Here is a 19,059-nt window from a genome sequence, read left to right as displayed (position 1 = left end):
CTCGTGGGACTCACTTTATCACAGGGGTCTGGAATCGAACCCATGATATCTCCAGGGCATGCCTGTGTGCGCAGACAGGCCTGAGAGGAGGAGAAGCCAAAGGACAGGCGCAGGACAGAGGCAAAGGTCCAACCCAAGGAACCCCAAGGACTGCAGCATGCCAGCAAGGAGCCTTGAAAAAAATTGGCCTTCAAGCCCCCAAAACCTCAGAGAGAGAAGAAATTCCCTTCCTTGAAGCCAGACCCACCGGGTGGTACTCGGTCGCAGCTGCCCGGACAAACTAAGACACTGCACACCTTCTTTTCCCAAACCAACACGTGCGGGTGTTCTCGACTCACCTCAGCTTTGCCTGCCTGTCCAACCCGGCTGCCTTCCTCACCACCTGCTGGCAGAAGCCGTAGCACATGAAGAGGACGGAGTTCTCAGCGATGTTGGCGATGAGAGCGGGGCTGGTTCCCTTGTAGAAGCCCCGGAAGCCCACCTGGGAGTAGGTCTTGAGGCAGCAGTGGTGAGCCCCCGGTACAGGTCGGGAAATGTCTGCATCTTCACTTTCATCGTGTCGAAGGGCTGCCCAGTCAGCACGCATGCCGTGCCCCCTGCCACCAGGACAACAGAGCACACGACCTGAAGCCACCCCAACCCTCCCCAGGACAGCCAGAGACAAGCCTTTGTTTCTGGGCACAGCCTCCATGAGCCACGGAAATGAGGAGGGGCAGCCCGCCCAAGGGCTTGCCTCTGCCTTGGTTTGACCCCTTTCCCCCCGCCCCCCCAAATCTAGGGGAGGGCAGTAAATGACTCATGGCAGGCTCCTTCATGCTAAGCACCCAACCCCAGCCCCGAGGCGCTCACGCTCAGTAGGGGAGGCAGACACGCTACATAGTTCCAGGGAAGCACAGGTCTGCCGTGGTTGGGGTCAGCAATGGGGGCAGAGGCCTGGGTCTGCAGGCGACTGTGAGACCCCAGACAAGTGCCGTGACTTCCGATTCTCGTGCACACCTTAGAGGGTTGATGTGAGGGTTAAATAAGATGGCCTGGAAGGGCTTAGCACGATGCCTATGACAGGCTAATAAATAGTCCTTATCGTTTTTGTGACACAGGCCACATAAAAAGGGAAGAGGAAAGGCTGCAAAGAGCTAATCATTCTTCTCTGCCTAAGCAAAATGCCCGCAGTACCGAAAAATAACAGATGAAGAAAAACAAGGAGCCTGGCTAATTAATCCCCAAGAGCTAAATATTTGACCCTCTGAAAAAAAACTAATTTGGCCTCCAACCAATTAGTGATTTGTGCTTAGACAAGGGACAGACTGAAATCTGCCTTTGCTTCCTCTGAATTCTACATCTATATGATTTTATACAACGAGAGTAAGTAAGTGCAGCAAAATCTAAACTGCATTCACGTCAATAAAAATCTTGAATTGTAGGAAAGGAATGAACCCCACCAAGCCGATGACACCCCTGGACCCTGGGGGAGTCGGCACTTCAAGAACCAGCTCTGGGTGACACTTGACTGTCGTACCTCAGCCCTTTCCTGTCTGCATCAGGAAACACAATAACTGTTTAAATGAGGTTATCAGAGTCACCAAAATTTAAGGGGAGACTTATCCTCTCCCCAAAAGTGAGATGATACAATACTCAGGAAATACAATTTCATGACTTTGACATGATACACAATTATTTCAAAGTGAAGATGCCAAAAGTACAGGTCACATGTTGGCAACTTCTCAGGGTCTGTCAGGGTGTGAGGGAGGGGGAGGCATGCAGGGAGTGGGGGGCTGCCCCGGGCCCCCCCCCCCACCTGGAGGCTGTGCTCGTTGCCAGGCACAGCTTGTCAGTCCTCGCCCTGCCTCATTATCTTACCTTGGCAGACCTTTGCCTCATGGAGAAATACTTTGTTCTTCAACAACGGTTTCTTTTTAAAAATCAAGTGAATGATAGGATGAGGGGTGGGGCAGTTGATCTGCTGACCCAGGAGGTCCCCTGGGATAAGAGGAGGTCGGGAAACAGCAGGCTGACCGCTCCACCTCTGGGTGGCTGCACCCAGCGTAAGTATTAGGGTGGAGGGGAGGGAGAGGAGGGGTGACCCTGGTTTTCATGGGTGAAATGGGGGCTTTCCTGCCTTCCTCCGTCCTCAACGTAGGACAGGAATCCAAAGGATGAGACTGTCACCCGTGCCTTTCCAATGCTGTCATTTTGCCTGCGGTTGAGGCTCCTGCCACTTTAAAGGTGATCTTTCTTTCTTAAGACTGTCTGGCCTCTGAGCCCGGCAGGCCAGTGCTGGGCGGAGCTGCTGTCTGCCCTTGAGCCCTGGCCCCAAGGCTCTGGATGACAAGACAAGGTCTAGAATCAGTTTCATTTCCCAAAGACACTTCTGAAGAGCATCCTCCTTCCTTTCCCAGGCAGTACTACAACAGTAAAGGGCATTTACCTGGAGACATGGCATGGTGTGATTTCTGTACTACCAGGACCCTGAAGACAGCCAGACTTGAACTGGCCCCCCGTGTCGCCCACAGAGCCCAGCCCTGTGACAGCGGACTAGTGACCTCACTTCTTCTCCGAGCTGAAATGTCCAGCTGTCCCAGCGGCCACCCCCCCCCCACTCATCTAGTTTTAGATTAATAGTTACTGCTCTACTTTCTGCCATGCCCTGAACAAACTACTACACTTCCATTAAACAGACTCGTGCTGGGGTCATAACCTATCATTTCTTGGGTGATGAAGGTAATAATTTCACACCGTGTTCACCAGATCAGGCAACTAAGCGACACAGAGGCCTGGGTTTTCCCTGACATTACCTGCGGCCCCTGCTGTGAGGTCGATGGCAGCTTGGATAGCAGGATTGGACTTCATGTTCCCCCACGCATCTGCAGGTTTCCGTGGAAGAAGACTCTGGAGCTTATGGTGGACACCTCATATCCCTGGGGGCAGTACGGGTTCACGGTGAGTAGGCTCTCTGCAGCGTCCCTGCTCCCAGCCTGCTGCCAATGACTAAATGACTGGCCACTGCTCTTCTGAGAGCAGAGCTGCCCCCTCCACACTGCTCCAGAGGAAAAGGGCCCCAAGATGATGAAGGGGAGGATAGCTCCACCACCTCTTCTCCTACCCACCACCTCCCTGCCAAAAGCCATGTCAAAAACCTTGCCTGAGTGTCACTTGAACCAGCCTTTCTGAAAGCATTAGAAACAAGCGCCAAATTAGTAACCCCAACCACACATGTGCCACACCATACGGCATGAGTTTTTTTCAGAGGCCTAAGCTGAACAACCAGCCCACTGGGCAAATTCTCCCTTCAGACAGTAGGCTGTGCAGGGCACCTAAGAGGGAGCCACCAAAGGGTGCGTGTGGAAAGGGGCTCACGGGCAGCAGGGCACAGGGTCAGAAGCTACGCCACCAGCAGGGCTCCAGAAGCTAGGGGTTCTCACCTGTACAGGCAAACATCAAGAATATTCTGGTTTTTTATACGAAGGCAATCACCAACAAATGCATGGGCTTATGATGACGCTGAATCATGAACACGCATGTAAAGCAATCAGAACAAGGTCCGGCGTGGAGTATGGAATGCTAATTAAGCTCACCGCAGACTAGTCTAGTATTTCTCAAGCATAAACTTGCACACAAATCACCTGGGGATCTTGTTAAAGTGCAGATTCCCATTCTCAGGCCACCTGTGGCGCCTGAGCGGGTCTCCCGAGCTCCCAGGTGCTGCCCATGCTGCTGTCTTCACTTTGAGAAACTACATCTGGTCCACGGCGTCCCAAATCTGCTTGGCCAGGATCTCCTGGGGCACTTGCTAAACGCTCAAATTACCAGGCCTCTCTCTCCCAGCCTAGAAAGTTTGGGAAAACTAGACTCTATTTTCCTACGTTAAGACAAAAATCAACTATTTCTGGGGCAGGTATCTAAAACATGTTGACTAAGGAAAAAGTGACTCATTAACATAGGAGAGTACAATAACCAATTCAGCAATCAATTCTGTATGTTTTTCTAATTATGCAGCTGCTTTCTCCCTGATTAGCAAGCGATAATTTCTGTTCCTCATAAAAGTGTTCCAGGCTCACCACGTTGTGGAAGTGGGCTAGGGGGGGCAGATCTAAGCTGAGCACCAATGTCCAAAGTCATACCAAATGCCAGCAGAAAATTATTTCAGCCACCAAAAAGTCTGTTTAATAACCAGATTCCAAGAATCCTCCCTCTCTATGAAAAAAAAAAAAGTTTAAACCAGCAACAGCACTTGATCCAGCAAGTAAAAAGTACAAGACACCGAGTTTTACATTAGGGGTCAGCTTGGAGAGGCAGAACCAAGGACTAAAGCAATCAAGTATGGACATCCAGCACTCACTTAGAGAAAGATATGTGAATCCTAATCCAGCCTCCTTTTTCAGATGAGGAAAAGCAGTTATCCAAGGTCACACAAGGCCACACCACAAAAGAGTGGCAGACAGAGAATTCAAACAAGTCCTATCTTTTAGGTCTGTTCCTAAACAACCTACCTCCAGAAAATATTCCAACCCCGCCCAAAAGAAAAATCACACACTCCTGCATTTCGGGGGTAAAGGGAGACAAATGAGGAGGAGAGGCACAAAATAAGGCACATCAAGTGTGGACTCTCGGAAAAAACCTCAGCACGTTCATTTCTTTACGTTTCAAAACTTCTTTCCTTAACTTAGCAGGAAATAAAGGCATAATGGCACATGTGATTGTACTATACCATCAATGCAAATTCAATCCCTTTAAGAAAGGCAAACTTAAAACACATCAAATTCTACAAATAACTATTCAGAGAACTAGTAGAAGAGAGAACAGTGATGGGTATTAACAGAAAACTGCATCTTTTAAGCACCGTTTTGCCCCTCATTCAAATTATACCAGGGTCTAGCTTCAGAAATGACAGAAACAACGCCTTTCTCGTTCTTTGGGAAAATTAATTTCTCGGCTGGGGGAAGCAGAAGAGACCACGTTTTTCCACCAGGGAAACGCGACCTGCTCCGGGAAACTTCCAGTTGGAATCCAAAGCGGGAGCGGTGGGAGGCCGCCGCCCTCCGAGCGGCCGGTGCTGGGCGAGGGAAGCGCAGCGACGCGAACCAGCTCAGCGCCAGGGCAGCCCGGCAAGGCGCTTCTCCAGGGCCTCAGTTTCCCCCGCACAGCACACAGCTTTCAGGAGCACCGTCAACTTTCTCTTCCCAACTCCGGACGCTCGTGCCGTGGCCCCAGGGGCCCGCCGGCAGGCAGCCTGGAGGAGTCTCCCTCTCCTAAGAGCCTCGTCCTGCCCCGCGTGGGGCGCAGCGGGCGCAGAGCCCAGAGGCCGGATGACAGGACTCGGGCCAAAGGAGACCCGCGTTTCCCAGCCCAGGATCCCGCGGGCTCCGACGAGCCCCAGCCGGCAGCCGCGGGGGATCGCGCGCGCGGCTAGAGGGCCAGCGGGTCTCAGGACACTTGCGGTTCAGGGCGGGCCTCGGGGACCAACGTCTTCCACCCCCACCCCCACCCCCCGCCCGCCGCCCGGGATGCCTGGGAAGGTCGCGCCGCCCGGGAGCTGCGGCCAAGCCGGCTCCCGTCCGGCCCGCGGGCGCCTTGGCCGCCGCGCCGAGAGCCAAGAGTGGCCGCGTCCAGCTCGGCGCCGCCGTCTCCGCTCGGCTTTGACTCCCCGGCCCGGGAGGCCGCTCAGCCCACAGGTCCACAGAGGGCCGCCCTCCGCCCCGCCCTCCCCGCCCAGGAGCGCCCTGCGGCCGGGGGCGGGGACGCGGGGGCCCCCGCCGCCCGCCGGGGAAGCGGAAGTGCGCCCCGCAAGCCGTACCCCGCCGCGGAGTTGGGGGCGCTGCGTGCGCCTCCGGGCGGCTGGGCTCGCTCTGGCTTCCCCAAGGCCGGCTCCCAGCGCAGGCTCCAGTTAAACCCTCAGTGGGTGAGGTCTTTAGATGGGTTAACCGGGCTGGGACTCGGGGCTCAAGACCTTGCTCTTAGGTTTTCACTGAGCACGAAAGTCATGAAAAACTAAATGTGCGTATTCCCGTTAAAAAACATTTCCTAACCCTTTACTCACCGCCAGCCCCACTCCCCACCCCCCAGGAAATCCATCCCCACTGGTGAAAACTGTTAACTCCGGGTCGGCCCCTCTGATCTTTAAGTTCCTAATGAATTATAAATTCTATCTGGCATTTTAAAAAGACTGAAAGTATTCAAGGACTCTTGCATTCCAGGAGTAACTGTTATTTCCTTTAGTTTTCCAAGATTAAAGCTGACAAGGCTTGCTCAGTGGGAGCGGTCTCTGTCCGCACGCACAGGCTGGATTCAGTCCTCCCTCCCTGCATTTCTCATTTTCTACAGTTTTCTTCTTTAAGACCTTGTGTCAGTACCCTTACAGAGTGGGAGAAAGATCAAATGTGATGGTGGAGTTGTGCAGAGAAGTTAGGGTTTAACAAATGAGGATGATTGCTAAATCATTATATTGATATTTCTTTCAATCTCCAGTATCTTAGAGCATTTGAATTGTGTGATGGTAGCCCATACCAAACTCTGAAATCTGCCCTAGGACTAATCGTTGCAATGTGCTTTGAAATTTATTGCTTTTTTGTATATATGTCATTCTTCACAAAAAGAAAAAAAGTCAATTGTGATGATAAATGCTATATGATGATACTGTGAACCACTGATTATACACTTTGAATAATTACATGGTGTATGAATATATAATATATATCAATAAAAAATAAAAATATTTTAAAAGTTTTTAAAAAGGTGTCATTTTGTTTTGCAACTTTTTGCCCTTTTTTGGATGTGGTTTTGGATTATCACAATGTAATTTGGGCCAATGATTTAAATATTTGATATGCTTTGTGTTTGATGCTTAACCTGAGTGCAGGACTGATTAGACTTTCCTAAGTGTAGTAGATGCCATAATGTGTCAAATCTCAACAGTTCCTCATCCAGACAGGACATGACTCTCTCTTCACCGAATCAGAATTTTCGAACCCAGGCTTCGGGGGTGTCATTTAATGGCAGAAACAAGCCAGTGAGTTTGGACAACTTGCCTAAAATGATGTGTCCCATAACCAGACAGAAGCAAATCCAGGAGCAGAACTGACTGTTAAAGGGCACAGAGGATGAAGGGTCTTTCAATATCACCTGGTCCAGTGATTTCGTTTTCTTTAACATTTTTTATTGTGAAATACAATGTATATACAAAACAATAAATTTCAAAGTACATATTAACAAGTACTTATAGAGCAAATTTCAAAGTATGGTATGGGTTACGGTTCCACAATTTCAGGTGTTGCCTTCTTAGCTGCTCTGAGACCCAGGAGACTAAAAAGAAATAGCCATGTAATGATTCAGTAGTCATACTCATTTGTTAACTCCTGTGTTCTCTGTAACAACTCCTCCTCCTTTGATCCTTCCCCAATATTTAGGGATATTTGGGCAATGACCATTCTAAGCTCGTCATGTTGAAAAGGGGTGTCAGCATTATAGAGTTGGGGATGCAACTGGGTAATGTTCTTGGAGGGACTGCTACCTCTGAGTTTCTGGACTTATCTGGCCTAAGAGCCATTTGGAGGTTTTAGGTTTGTGAAAAATACTAATAGTGAGTGTAACTTTATTATGGAGTCTCAGATAGAGCCCTGGGTATTGTTTAGGGTTTTCAGGAACACTGTTGGTTGGAGCTTGGCATACCATGGCAATTAGCAGTACCTAGCTAAAGCTTGTATAAGGGTAATAATAGCCTCTCAACTCTATTTGAAATCTCTTACCCATTGATACCTTATTTTCTTACATTTGTTTCCCCCCCTTGTAGTAGCTGTGTATCCCACAGTGCCAGAACCAGGCTCATTCCTGAGAGTCATTTCCCATGTTGCCAGAGAGACACCCCCTGGAGGTCATGTCCCACATCAGGGGAGGGCAGTGATTTTACTTGCAGAGATAGAGAGAGAGATGGTCCAGTGACTTTTGCAAACTAGGAAAATGTGGCCCAAACAAAACCTAATTAAGTACAGACCCAAATCTCCTGTTATAGATCAGAAAGAGACCTGGACTCCTAGAACTCAACCACAAAAAGGCAAACAGCCCATTTTTTAAAATGGGCAAAAGATCTGAAGAGACAATTCTCCAAAGAAAATATACAAATGAACAATTAGGTCATGAAAAAGTTCCCAAAACCATGAGATATCACTTCATACCCACAAGGATGGCTATTATTAAAAACTAAAACAAATGTTGGTAAGGGTGTACAGAAATTACAAGCTGCATGCATTGCTGGTAGGAATATAAAATGGTGTAGCAGAAAGTGCTTGCCAGCTCCTCAAAAAGTTAAACAGAAATACCATAGGACCTAGCAATATCACTTCTAGATATATACAGAAAGAATTCAAAGCAGAGACTTGAACAGAAAATTATAGAACTATGTTCATAGCAGCATTATTACAATAGCCAAAAGGAGGAAGCTGTCTCTGGTTTAGAAATAGAGAGGCAATTATACAGATATTACAATGCTTAAGGCCCCACCGTAGCTCAGAGAATTGGTGGGAATAACACCAGTCTGGCTACAGACTCTACAACGTATCTTCCAGAAGCAAATCGTGAAGACATAGCACAAACTTTGTTCTAGGGATAATTTCCCAGGAATTCTTTGGCTTGCTCAAAACTGAAATTTAGAGGCATGGATCACTGTCTTAATCTGGATAGGTCGGACCAATAGTGTTTCATACGTGGCTTCAAAGCAGCGAGCAAGTCACTACACTGACCTCTCTGCTCAAGCTGCTGTTTGTTACACTTGGGATTGCACAACCCAGGGGCAGGGCACCTATGACAAAGCGTGACACAGGTCAGAGGTGAGAGAATGGACAGATTAGCTACCTAGAACAGGAGCCTTTGTGATTTCAACAGAATTTCGCAATGTTCTGGTTAATGACACTGAAAGAAAGAAATAATTTCACAAAGCATATCCCTGGGCCTCACACCATGTAAGTGTGGTTCAACTGAACAAAGCATGAGTTAGAATTGCAAATAATTCAAAAATGTAAACCATCTCTGATCCAAATGTGTTTTTAGTTAATAAGCAATGATAACAAACAAAAGTGGGATTCTTTTCTCAATGCGCACAACAGCCAATCTATGCTACCTGCATTTCAGAGAGAGAAAGAGTTCATTACATGGCAAAGCAGGAGACCAGGCTAGACTGACCCTCGCACTGGTGAGTATATGCAGGGCTGAGACCAGGCTAGACTGACCCTCGCACTGGTGAGTATATGCAAGGCTGAGACCAGGCTAGACTGACCCTCGCACTGGTGAGTATATGCAGGGCTGAGACCAGGCTAGACTGACCCTCGCACTGGTGAGTATATGCAGGGCTGAGACCAGGCTAGACTGACCCTCGCACTGGTGAGTATATGCAAGGCTGAGACCAGGCTAGACTGACCCTCGCACTGGTGAGTATATGCAGGGCTGAGACCAGGCTAGACTGACCCTCGCACTGGTGAGTATATGCAGGGCTGAGACCAGGCTAGACTGACCCTTGCAATAGTGAATATATACAAGGGTGAGTTTAGTTGACTTTCAGTAATTTCAAGTATTAACTTCTGCCTATTCTACAATAGAGAAAGAAAAAAAACATCTGTATCATGACTCAGTTATCATAACCATTTATTCATTCTTAATTTCTCAGTTACAGAAAGAAGAAAAAATGTTTTTGATTTCACTATTCATCTCCCCATTCAGTATTCTAGGCTGCTGACATAACAATTATGAAAACTCTTAAATCTTTGTTTTCAGAATCAAGGAAAATTTGTTTTGACTAATATGGATTTGTATTTCTGTCAATCTGTGTAGTATGAGGGGATAATATGCATTCCAAAAGGAGTTGTTAGTACAATGTTCTAAGGAGAGCACTTTTTTTTTGTCTTTTCCTTGGCAGCTTTTTAATGGTATGAGCAATATATATATATATATATATATATAGTATATATATACTATATATATATACATATACTATACTGTCTTACTTAAACTTCCTGTATTGTAAGTCTTAAAATTGGGTAGAGACCAACACTAGTGGTCAAAAAGAGAATAAGAGAGTGGGGAAAACGGTATAGGATGTTTGGAGCTTTCATTTTTCTCCTTATTTCTTTTTCTGGAGAGATGCAAATGTTCTAAACATGATCATGGTGATGACCACACAACTATGTGATGATACCGTTAACCAGTGAGTATATACTGTGGATGGACTATATGGTATGTGAACATATCTCAGTAAAATTTCATTTAAAAAAAGATGGTAAAAAAAAACTGAGTTATCTACATAATTCACAGATTTCTAACTGTGGTTTGATCCAAACAGTGTTTAGTAAGTTAAGTAAGTGCAGAGAATTAAATTCAAAACAAAACTTGCTTTTTTTTAAGCAGATTTATTCACAAATCATATAATCCACCCAACATGTAAACTCAGTGGTTCTCAGTATAATCACAGAGTTGTGCTTTCAATATCACAATTAATTTTTAGGACAGTTTCAGTGCTTTAAAAGAAAAACCACGTACCTCTTTACCCCCTGGTTTTTGTTTGTTTAAACTGCCATAATGCAATGTTCCAGAAATGGTATGGCTTTTACAAGAGGAATTTATTAGTGCAAGTTGACAATTCTAAGACTGTGAAAATGACCAAATTAAGGCACCAACAAGAGGTTACCTTCACCAAGAAAGGCTGATGCTGTCCGAAACATGGGGTCTGTGGCTTCTGGATGCCTCTGTCAGGCACATGGACACATCTGCTGGCTTTCTCTACCAGCTTCTTCAATGGCTTTCCCAGGGGCGTTTTCTTTCTGCATCTCCAGAGGTCTCTGGCTTTGTGGGCTCTGTCAGCTCTGTTGGCTCTAAAGCTTTTTCCAAAATAAGTGCCCTCTTAAAGGACTCTAGCAAACAACCCCACTTTGAATGTCTCCACCCATTCAAACTTCTGCAACTGTTTTTTATTAGATGGCTTCCATGGAGATACAACTTTTTTTTAATTAGATAGTTTCCATAGGGATGTGTCTCCACCCACTCAAGGTGTGGTTGCTTACTGGAGCCCTTTAAGAGGGAACCATTTGGGAAAAATCTTCAGAGCCACAAGAGCCACCAGAACTGACAGAGCCTCCAGTACAGACAGAGCCCTGGGAAGGCCGCTGAAGGGAAAGCTAGCAGATGTCACCATGTTTGCCATGTGCCATTTCAGGTGAGAGAGAAACCCTGAACGTCATCAGCCTTCTTGAACCAAGGTATCTTTCCTTGCATGCCTTAATTTGGACCCTCTTATACCCTTGCCTTAGTTTGTACATTTTCATGGCCTTAGAACTGTAAACTTACAACTTAATAAATTCCCCTTTTTAAAGCCATTCCATTTCTGATATGCCAAATTCTGGCAGCTAGCAAACTAGAACACCACCTAAGCAAAAGGTACCACCCACATTTAAGTAGGTCTCCTCTCTGTGGAAACATTAAAAAAGATCCTACGCAGCAATATTGAATGAGGATTAAAGAACATGACTTTTCTAGGGTACATAACAGTTTCAAACCAATACACTCCCCTGTTATTGATGGAAGAATATTAAAATATTGCTGTTAATTATAGACTATACTTTGCATTACGTGTATTTTTCCCCATATACCACCTACTCTAGTTTGCAAGCTGCCAGAATGCAATATACCAGAAATGAAATGGCCTTTTAAAAGGGGAATTTATTAAGTTGCAAGTTTACATGTTCTAAGGCTGTGAAAATGTCCAAATTAAAGCAAGACTATAGAAATGTCCAATCTGAGGCATCCAGGGAATGATACCTTGGTTCAAGAAGGCTGATGACTTTCAGGGTTTATCTCTCAACTGGAAGGGCACATGGCAAACATGGGGACAGTGGCTAGCTTCTCTCCAGGCTTCTTGTTTCATGAAGCTCCCCTAGGGGCATTTCCTTCTTTATCTTCATCTAGATATAGTTCACCAGAAGATAGAAATCAGGGTAGAGAAAGGGGAGCTGATGCTTAATTTGTGAATTAAGAATTTTTGATAAGGTTTATTATAAATGCTTTTAAATGGATAGAGGTGATAGTAGAACATTACTGTGAGTGTAATTATGTCCAAATTAAGGCACAAATAAGAGGATACCTTCACTCAAGCAAGGCACATCACATCCGGAGTTTCTCCTACAGCTGGGAAGTCATGTGGCTAACATCTCCTGGTCTTTTCCTCCAAGGCTGTGTTGCTTTCAGCTTCTGATTCCAGTGACTTTCTATGTAGGTTCTCCAAGCATCTCCAAACGCCTGTGTTTTGGTTTCATCTCTCTTCTCTGTGTCAGCTCTTTTAAGGTCTCCAGTAAACTAATTAAGACCCACCTTGAATGGGCAGGTTCACATTTCCATGTAAATAATCTAATCCAACCCCCAATAGATCTGCCACCACAAGATTGGATTAAGATTAAAAGGACATGGCTTTTCTGGAGTACATGGCAGTTTCAAACCAGCACACTACCCCTCCTCTTTTTTGGTTACTGTTTGCATGGAATAACTTCCTTCTTCCTTTCACTTTCAACCTATTTGTGTCTTTGGGTCAAAGGTGAGTCTCTTCTAGACAATATACAGATGGAACATATTTTTTTTATCCATTCACCCAATCTATTTCTTTTGATTGGGGAATATGCTCCATTAACATTCAATGTTATTACTGTAATGGCAGTACTTACTGCAACTATTTTATCCTTTGGCTGCATATGTCACATCTTATTTTTGTCTCTTTTTATACCCTTTTTTGTTTTTTGCATGGGCAGGCACCAAGAATTGAACCTGGGTCTCCAGCATGGCAGGTGAGAACTCTGCCTGCTGAGCCACCCTTTTTATACCCTTTAATTACCTTTTCTGATACTCTTCATTTCTACACTCTTCTCCAAGCCCCTCTCTCCTGTCTTTTCCTTTCAGCCTGCAGGACTCCCTCTAGTTTTTCTTGTAGGGCAGATTGCTTCTCTCTTTTTAAATTTTTATCAGAGAAATTGTGGGTTTACAGAAAAATCATGCACAAAATACAGGACTCCTGTATACCACCCTATTATTAATACCTTGCATTGGTGTGGTACTGTATTAGTTTGCTAAAGTTGCCAGAATGCAATATACTAGAAATGGTTTGGCTTTTAAAAGGGTAATTTAATAAGTTACAAGATTACAGTTCTTAGACCATAAACATGTCCTAACTAAGGCACCCAGAGAAAGATACCATGGCTCAAGGAAGGCTGATCTGGGAAGGCACGTGGCTGGCATCTACTGGTCCTTGTTTCTGGTTCCATTGCTTCCAGCTTCTGATGCCAGTGATTTCCTCTCTAAACATCTGTATCTATGTCAGCTCTTAGCTCTCTCCAAAATGTTTCCTCTTTTAAAGGACTCAAGTAACCTAATTAAGACCCACCTGAATAGGTGGAGTCACATTTACATCTAATCAGACGGTCACACCCAAAATTGGGTGTGCCACATCTCCATGGTGATAATCTAATAAACAGTTTCCACCCTACAATATCAATCAGGATTAAAAGAAACAGCTGCCCCACAAGATTGAATCAGGATTAAAACATGGCTTTTCTGGGGTACAGAATAGTTTTTAAACCAGCACAGGTACATTTGTACAATTGGTGAATGCATATGTTCATGTTTAATTTAAAACTGTATAGTGCAGTTTCATGGATTTAAAATTTTTTTATCCTATTACCATATGTACAATATAGCATTTTCCCTTTTAACCACATTAAGATATATATTTCAGTGCTGTTAATTACATTCACGATGTCACGCTACCTTCACCACCATCCATTACCAAAACATTTCCATTGTTCCAAATAGGAGCTCTGTACATTTGTAAAAGAAAATAAAAATAAAAGCTAGAAGAACACCCAAAACATCCCATACCCCCTGTTGTTTATTTATTTTTTGTCTTTTTTTTTCTTATTCATCTGTCCTTACATTGGATAGTCAAAAGATTTTCACAATCACACAGACAGACCTTAAAAGCGCTATGGTTATTCAATCATCTTTAAGAATCAGGGCTATTGGAACACAGCTCAACAGTTTCAGGTACTTTCCTCCAGCCACTCCAATATACCATAAACTAAAAAGGGGTATCAATATAATACATAAGAATAATCTCCAGGATAACCTCCCAACTCTGTTTGAAATCCTTCAGCCACTGAGATTTTATTTTGTCTCATTTCTCTCTTCCCCTTTTTGGTCAAGAAGGTTTTCTCAATTTCTGATACCAGGTCCCAGCGAATCCTGGGGGTTCTGTTTCCAGGGAGATTTACACCCATGGGAATCATGTCCCACGTTAGGGGGTGGGGAGAGCAGTGAGTTCACCTGAAGAATTGGCTTAGAGAGAGAGGCCACATCTGAGCAACAAAAGATGTTCTCTGGGGGTGACTTTCAGGCATTCTCCTCTGCAGGAATAAATTTTATAAGGGTAAGTTCCAAGCCCAAGGCACTGGACCATTAAATTGGCAGTCCCCAGTGCTTATGAGAATATCAGATCTTCCCCAGGTGGGGAAGTTTAATATTTCCACCTGTCTTTCATAAGAGTTGGGAAATTGCCAGCCATTATTTCCTCAAGTATCCTTTCTGACCCCTTTCCCTTACCTTCTCCTCTGGGACACACATGATGGGTATGTTTGTGTGCCTTGTACTGTCATTCAGTTCCCCGAGACCCCGTACAATTTTTCTTATTCTTTTCTCTGTTTTATGTCTGTTCAATTTCAGATGACCTGTTCAAATATGCTGTATGCCTCTAGTATATTTTTTACTTGAATCTATTGTGGCTTTCATTCCCATAAGTTCTGTTATTTTTCTCTGCATGCTTTCAAATTCTTCCTTATGCTCACCCAGTGTCTTCTTAATATCCTTTATCTCTTTAGCCATATTTTCCTTCATTTCCTTGAATTGATTTAGGAGACTTGTTTGAGCATCTTTGATTTAGTTCTTCCAAATCCTGTGTCCCTTCTGAATTTTAATCTGTTCCTTTCACTGAGCCATATCTTCCTGTTTCTTAATATTGCTTGTAATTTTTTGCTAATATCTGGGCATCTGAAGTTCAGTTTCTCTCTTGTCTGGGATCTTATTGTTGATTGGTTTATGTTAAGACTCTTCTTTAAAACTTGGTTCACCACAGTATTTCCCAGCCAGAATAAAGCCAGACACCATCATAGGCAGCACAGACCATTTCTGAAGGACTCTATGGAAAAGACCTGGAAATTTGTGAAAAAGCCTTTTATTCCAGCTCCTCAAGGCTGTGCTTTTATGGCCTGCTCAGAAAATGGTGGTCTTCAACAACCTATTCTCTGCAGCCCTAAGAAGGCAGGGTGTTTTTCACCCTCTGCCAGCTCCATCTCTGACTTGGGCTAAAACAATGGCACATTGGTGCCTATCTAGGTTGGGCTGAACAGCAGGGCCTGATGGTCTAAATTTGCCAGCCAGTAGCTGGCTCAGTACTGAGCTGTGTCCCCTCTGTTCTTGGGGAGGAAAACTTCTGCAGCCCTCTCAGTCTGCAGCAGCCTGCCAGGCAGGAACTGGGGGACACAAAGCTGCTTGCCTTTAGGGTGGCGGATGGATACCAGGAGCCACAGCCAAGCTAGTTCCCCCCAGTTCTCCCCTGCAGTTCTCAATCTCTTTGTTCCACTCTTCCCTGGATGCTGGGCGGTACTCCCCTGGTTTCCACAACCCCAGAAGAGTTGTTTCAGACAGTTTCTACCTATCCAAAACTGTTTTTTGCAAGAGAAGTGAGCCCTGCAACTCCTTGTTCTGCCATCTTCCCAGAAGTCCCAGTAATTTTTTAATTGTAACCTTGGTTCAAAACTAAGTAACATATGTGGTTCATAGCTTTCTAAGAGAAAATATCATTTCAGCAGTATTTAGTAAGTGAAGAAAAGTGCATCAAAGTAATTGAGAGACTCATCTCACTCAGTTTCAAATCTTAGGAACATATGTGATCCATAGATTTCTAAGAGAACATTGAAAGACTGTTGTTTAGTCCACCACAGCTTCCAGAATGCAGCCAGAGATGGACCAGCTTTTCATAAATGAATTTATTTAGCTAAAAATGTATAGTTCTTTAATCTAAAATTGTCTATGTTTTAGAACTGCACCTACTGTTTGAGACCGAAGAAAGAAAGATTTATTTTGTCCAGAACCTAAATTTTCTGTAGGACATAATCTAACTTAGCCTGTCTGGATAGGTTGAACAATTGAAACACAGGGAGCCCAGAATAAGAATGAGGGCCTTTAATCCTGTATAGCTTAATGTAATGCCTGGATACATCCTACAGTATATTAAGCAGATAATCAAAAAGTATTGGCAAAGTTCCTTGGGGGGTAGGAGAAAAAATATGGAACTATTAAACTTTACCATCAGGGAATCCCCTGATACTGTATCAAACTATAGGGACACCCAAATCAATAGGCCATGCCCTTGATCTTGAGACTTACTCTTGTGAAGCTTATGTATGTAGCAGAGAAGCTTATTACCTATAGGTATGCCTAAGAGTTACTTCTGGAGGACCTCTTCTGTTGCTCAGATGTGGCCTCACTCTCTCTAAGCCCAACTCTGTAAGTGAAATCATTGCCCTCCCCCATACATGGGGCATGACATCCAGGGGTGAAAATCTCCCTGGTGACATGGGAGATGACTCCCAGGGATGAATCTGGCTCTGGCATTGTGAGATCAACAATTCCACCCTGACAAAAAACGGGGCAAGAAGTGCAACTAATAAAGTACCAGGGCGGAGAGAGTTCAAATAGAGTTGAGAGGCCACTCTGGAGGTCACACTTACACATGCTTCAGTTAGACATTGCTACCTATCATAACTTGCCATACCCCAACCAAAACCATTCTAGCCAATCATAAAGAACACCTGGAGCAATATATAAGATTTTGCAAAACTTCCCTGCACTAGAGCAACTTTCCAGAAACCTACAGCCTCCAGATGGGTCCCTGGACCAGATAAGTCCTGACACCTAGAGGGCCCAGCCTCTCCAGAACATCAGCTAGTTCCATCTCCCTACCTCATATTACTGACAGCCCCTTCCAACATGAAAAAGTTAGATTGGCCATAGCCCAAATACCCCTAAAGGGTGGAGAAAGATCAAAGGTGATGGTTCAGTTATACAGAGAAGGTAGGGTTTAACAAATGAATGTGATTGCTGAATCATTAAATTGATATTTCTTTTAGTCTCCAGTGTCTTGGAGCAGCTAGAGGTAAAAACCAAAAATTGTGGAATTGTGACCCATGCCAAACTCTGGAATCTATTCTACAACTAATTGTTGTGCTGTGCTTTGAAATTTATTGCTTTTATGTATATATGTTATTTTTCACAAAAAAAAGAAAGAAAAAAGTCAATTGTGATGATAAAAAATATATATTTTTTCCTTCTAGCCTCCTATATTCTGGAGCAGCTAGAAGGAAAAATCTGAGAGGATCGTATGATGATAGCCCATGACAAACTATGGGATCTGTCCTGTAACTACTTGGTGAAGAGTGCTTTGAAAACTATTGCTTTTTTCTTTCTTTGCATTGTATATATGTTATATTATACAATAAAAAAGTTAAATGAAAAATAAAAATTAATGAGGGAAATAAAGTTTAAAATAAATTGAGTAGATTAAAATACTAGTGGTCAATGAAAGCAAGGGGTAAGGGGTATGTATGTATGAGTTTTTTTCTCTTTTTTTTTCTGGAGTGATGCAAATCTTCTAAAACATGATTATGGTGATGAATACACAACTATGGGATGATTTTGTGAGCCACTGATTATACACTATGTATGGAATATTTGTCAAGAATGTTTGTGCATCAAGTTTTTACAATAAAAATTTTTTTTTAATTTATAATTCTTCAGAGAAAAGGCAGCTAACTTTCATCTGAGGTTCTCTGTTACATGGGAAAGCACTTGGCAATGTCTGCTGGCCTTCTTTCCTGGCTTCTGGGTTCCAATGGCTTTCCTAGGAGTGATTCCTTTCTGCATCTCCAAACATCTGGGTTGAGCTGTGAGTGCCGAGATGAAGTATGCTAAGCAGCTTGGGCTGTTCTGCACTGAGTTCCATTCTCACCTCTCTCTTTTAAGCCTCCAGCTAACTGAATTCAACCTCACTCATTGTGGAAGGCAGTTCCCCTAGCCCACCACAAATGCAATCAGCCATAGATGAATTTCACATACTGATGATTTAAGTCCACAGCAACAGAACAACTCATCTCACTCAGTTTTTGAAAAGGAGTAACATGTGATTCACTGATTTCTAAGAAAAAGTTTCATAGAGATATTAAACAATATTTAGTAAATAAGATAAGTTTTTGGAAAATAAATAAATAAATAAATAATAGGAGGAACAAAGCCTAAACTAAATTGAGTAGACTGAAATATTAGTGGTCAATGAGAGGGAGGGGAAGGGATATGGTATGTATGAGTTTTTTATTTTTTATTTTTTATTTCTTTTGCTGGAGAGATGCACATGTTCAAAAAAATGATCATGGTGATGAATACACAACTATGTGATGATTTTGTGAGCCATTGATTGTAACCATGTCAACAATGTTTGTATGTCAAGATAACTAACATGTAGTTCAGTTTTCTAAGAAAATTTTCTAATAAGTAATATATTGTAAGTCATGATAAGTGCATAGAGTGAGTAAAAGATGCTTCCTGGTTTCTGAAACCAGTAACATATTGAGCCACAGCTTTCTAAAAGAAAATTTCTAATAAATAGTATTTGTAGATCAATGTAACTCCATAAAAGTGAGTGAAATAAGTCACTGAGTTCTCAAAACTAAAGAACATATGTGAGTCACAGCTTTCTAAGTGAAAGTTTCATTTAAATACTGTTTAGAAATTGAAAAGTGCATAGAAGTGAGGGAAAGATGTGTCTCGGTTTTCAAAACTAAGAAATATCTAATTCACATATTTCTAAAAGAAAGTTTTATTTAAACAATGTTTTTAAATCAACGTACGTATACAGAATTTAATGAAACATACTTTATGATCAATTTCTTAGACTAAGTAACAGAAGTGCATCACAGCTGTATTAGTTAGGGT

At 43.6% G+C, this 19,059-nt stretch overlaps 1 protein-coding gene, 1 long non-coding RNA gene and 1 pseudogene across 4 annotated transcripts in view; 1 reads left to right on the top strand and 2 right to left on the bottom strand.

The window, feature by feature from the left end:
* LOC143681270 (mitochondrial ornithine transporter 1-like) overlaps nucleotides 1-4,962 on the bottom strand; it is a 31,295-nt pseudogene extending 26,333 nt beyond the window's left edge. The window contains exons 1-3 of the transcript XR_013174502.1: nucleotides 3,621-4,962; nucleotides 2,793-2,915; nucleotides 339-596 (exon numbers count right to left, since the gene is read on the bottom strand). The product of XR_013174502.1 is annotated as a mitochondrial ornithine transporter 1-like (transcript). The remainder of the gene's footprint in view (nucleotides 1-338; nucleotides 597-2,792; nucleotides 2,916-3,620) is intronic.
* A 1,674-nt stretch (nucleotides 4,963-6,636) lies between these two features.
* Nucleotides 6,637-19,059, bottom strand: part of LOC143681271 (cytoskeleton-associated protein 2-like) — a 50,558-nt gene continuing 38,135 nt past the window's right edge. For both annotated transcript variants that reach the window (XM_077158162.1, XM_077158164.1), the window contains one exon: nucleotides 6,637-7,296. Coding sequence is in view for 1 of the 2 variants with exons in the window: in XM_077158164.1 (XP_077014279.1) it covers nucleotides 7,242-7,296 (55 nt within the window). In the remaining variant the exon portion in view is untranslated. The remainder of the gene's footprint in view (nucleotides 7,297-19,059) is intronic.
* LOC143681272 (uncharacterized) lies at nucleotides 8,890-17,821 on the top strand. The gene is made up of 3 exons (XR_013174503.1): nucleotides 8,890-8,948; nucleotides 9,118-9,178; nucleotides 17,710-17,821. It is a non-coding gene; the product is annotated as an uncharacterized LOC143681272 (long non-coding RNA).

The sequence above is a fragment of the Tamandua tetradactyla genome, chromosome 4 (genome assembly GCF_023851605.1).
Source record: "Tamandua tetradactyla isolate mTamTet1 chromosome 4, mTamTet1.pri, whole genome shotgun sequence".
Lineage (NCBI taxonomy): Eukaryota > Metazoa > Chordata > Mammalia > Pilosa > Myrmecophagidae > Tamandua > Tamandua tetradactyla.
This window is presented reverse-complemented; position numbering and strand designations above follow the sequence as displayed.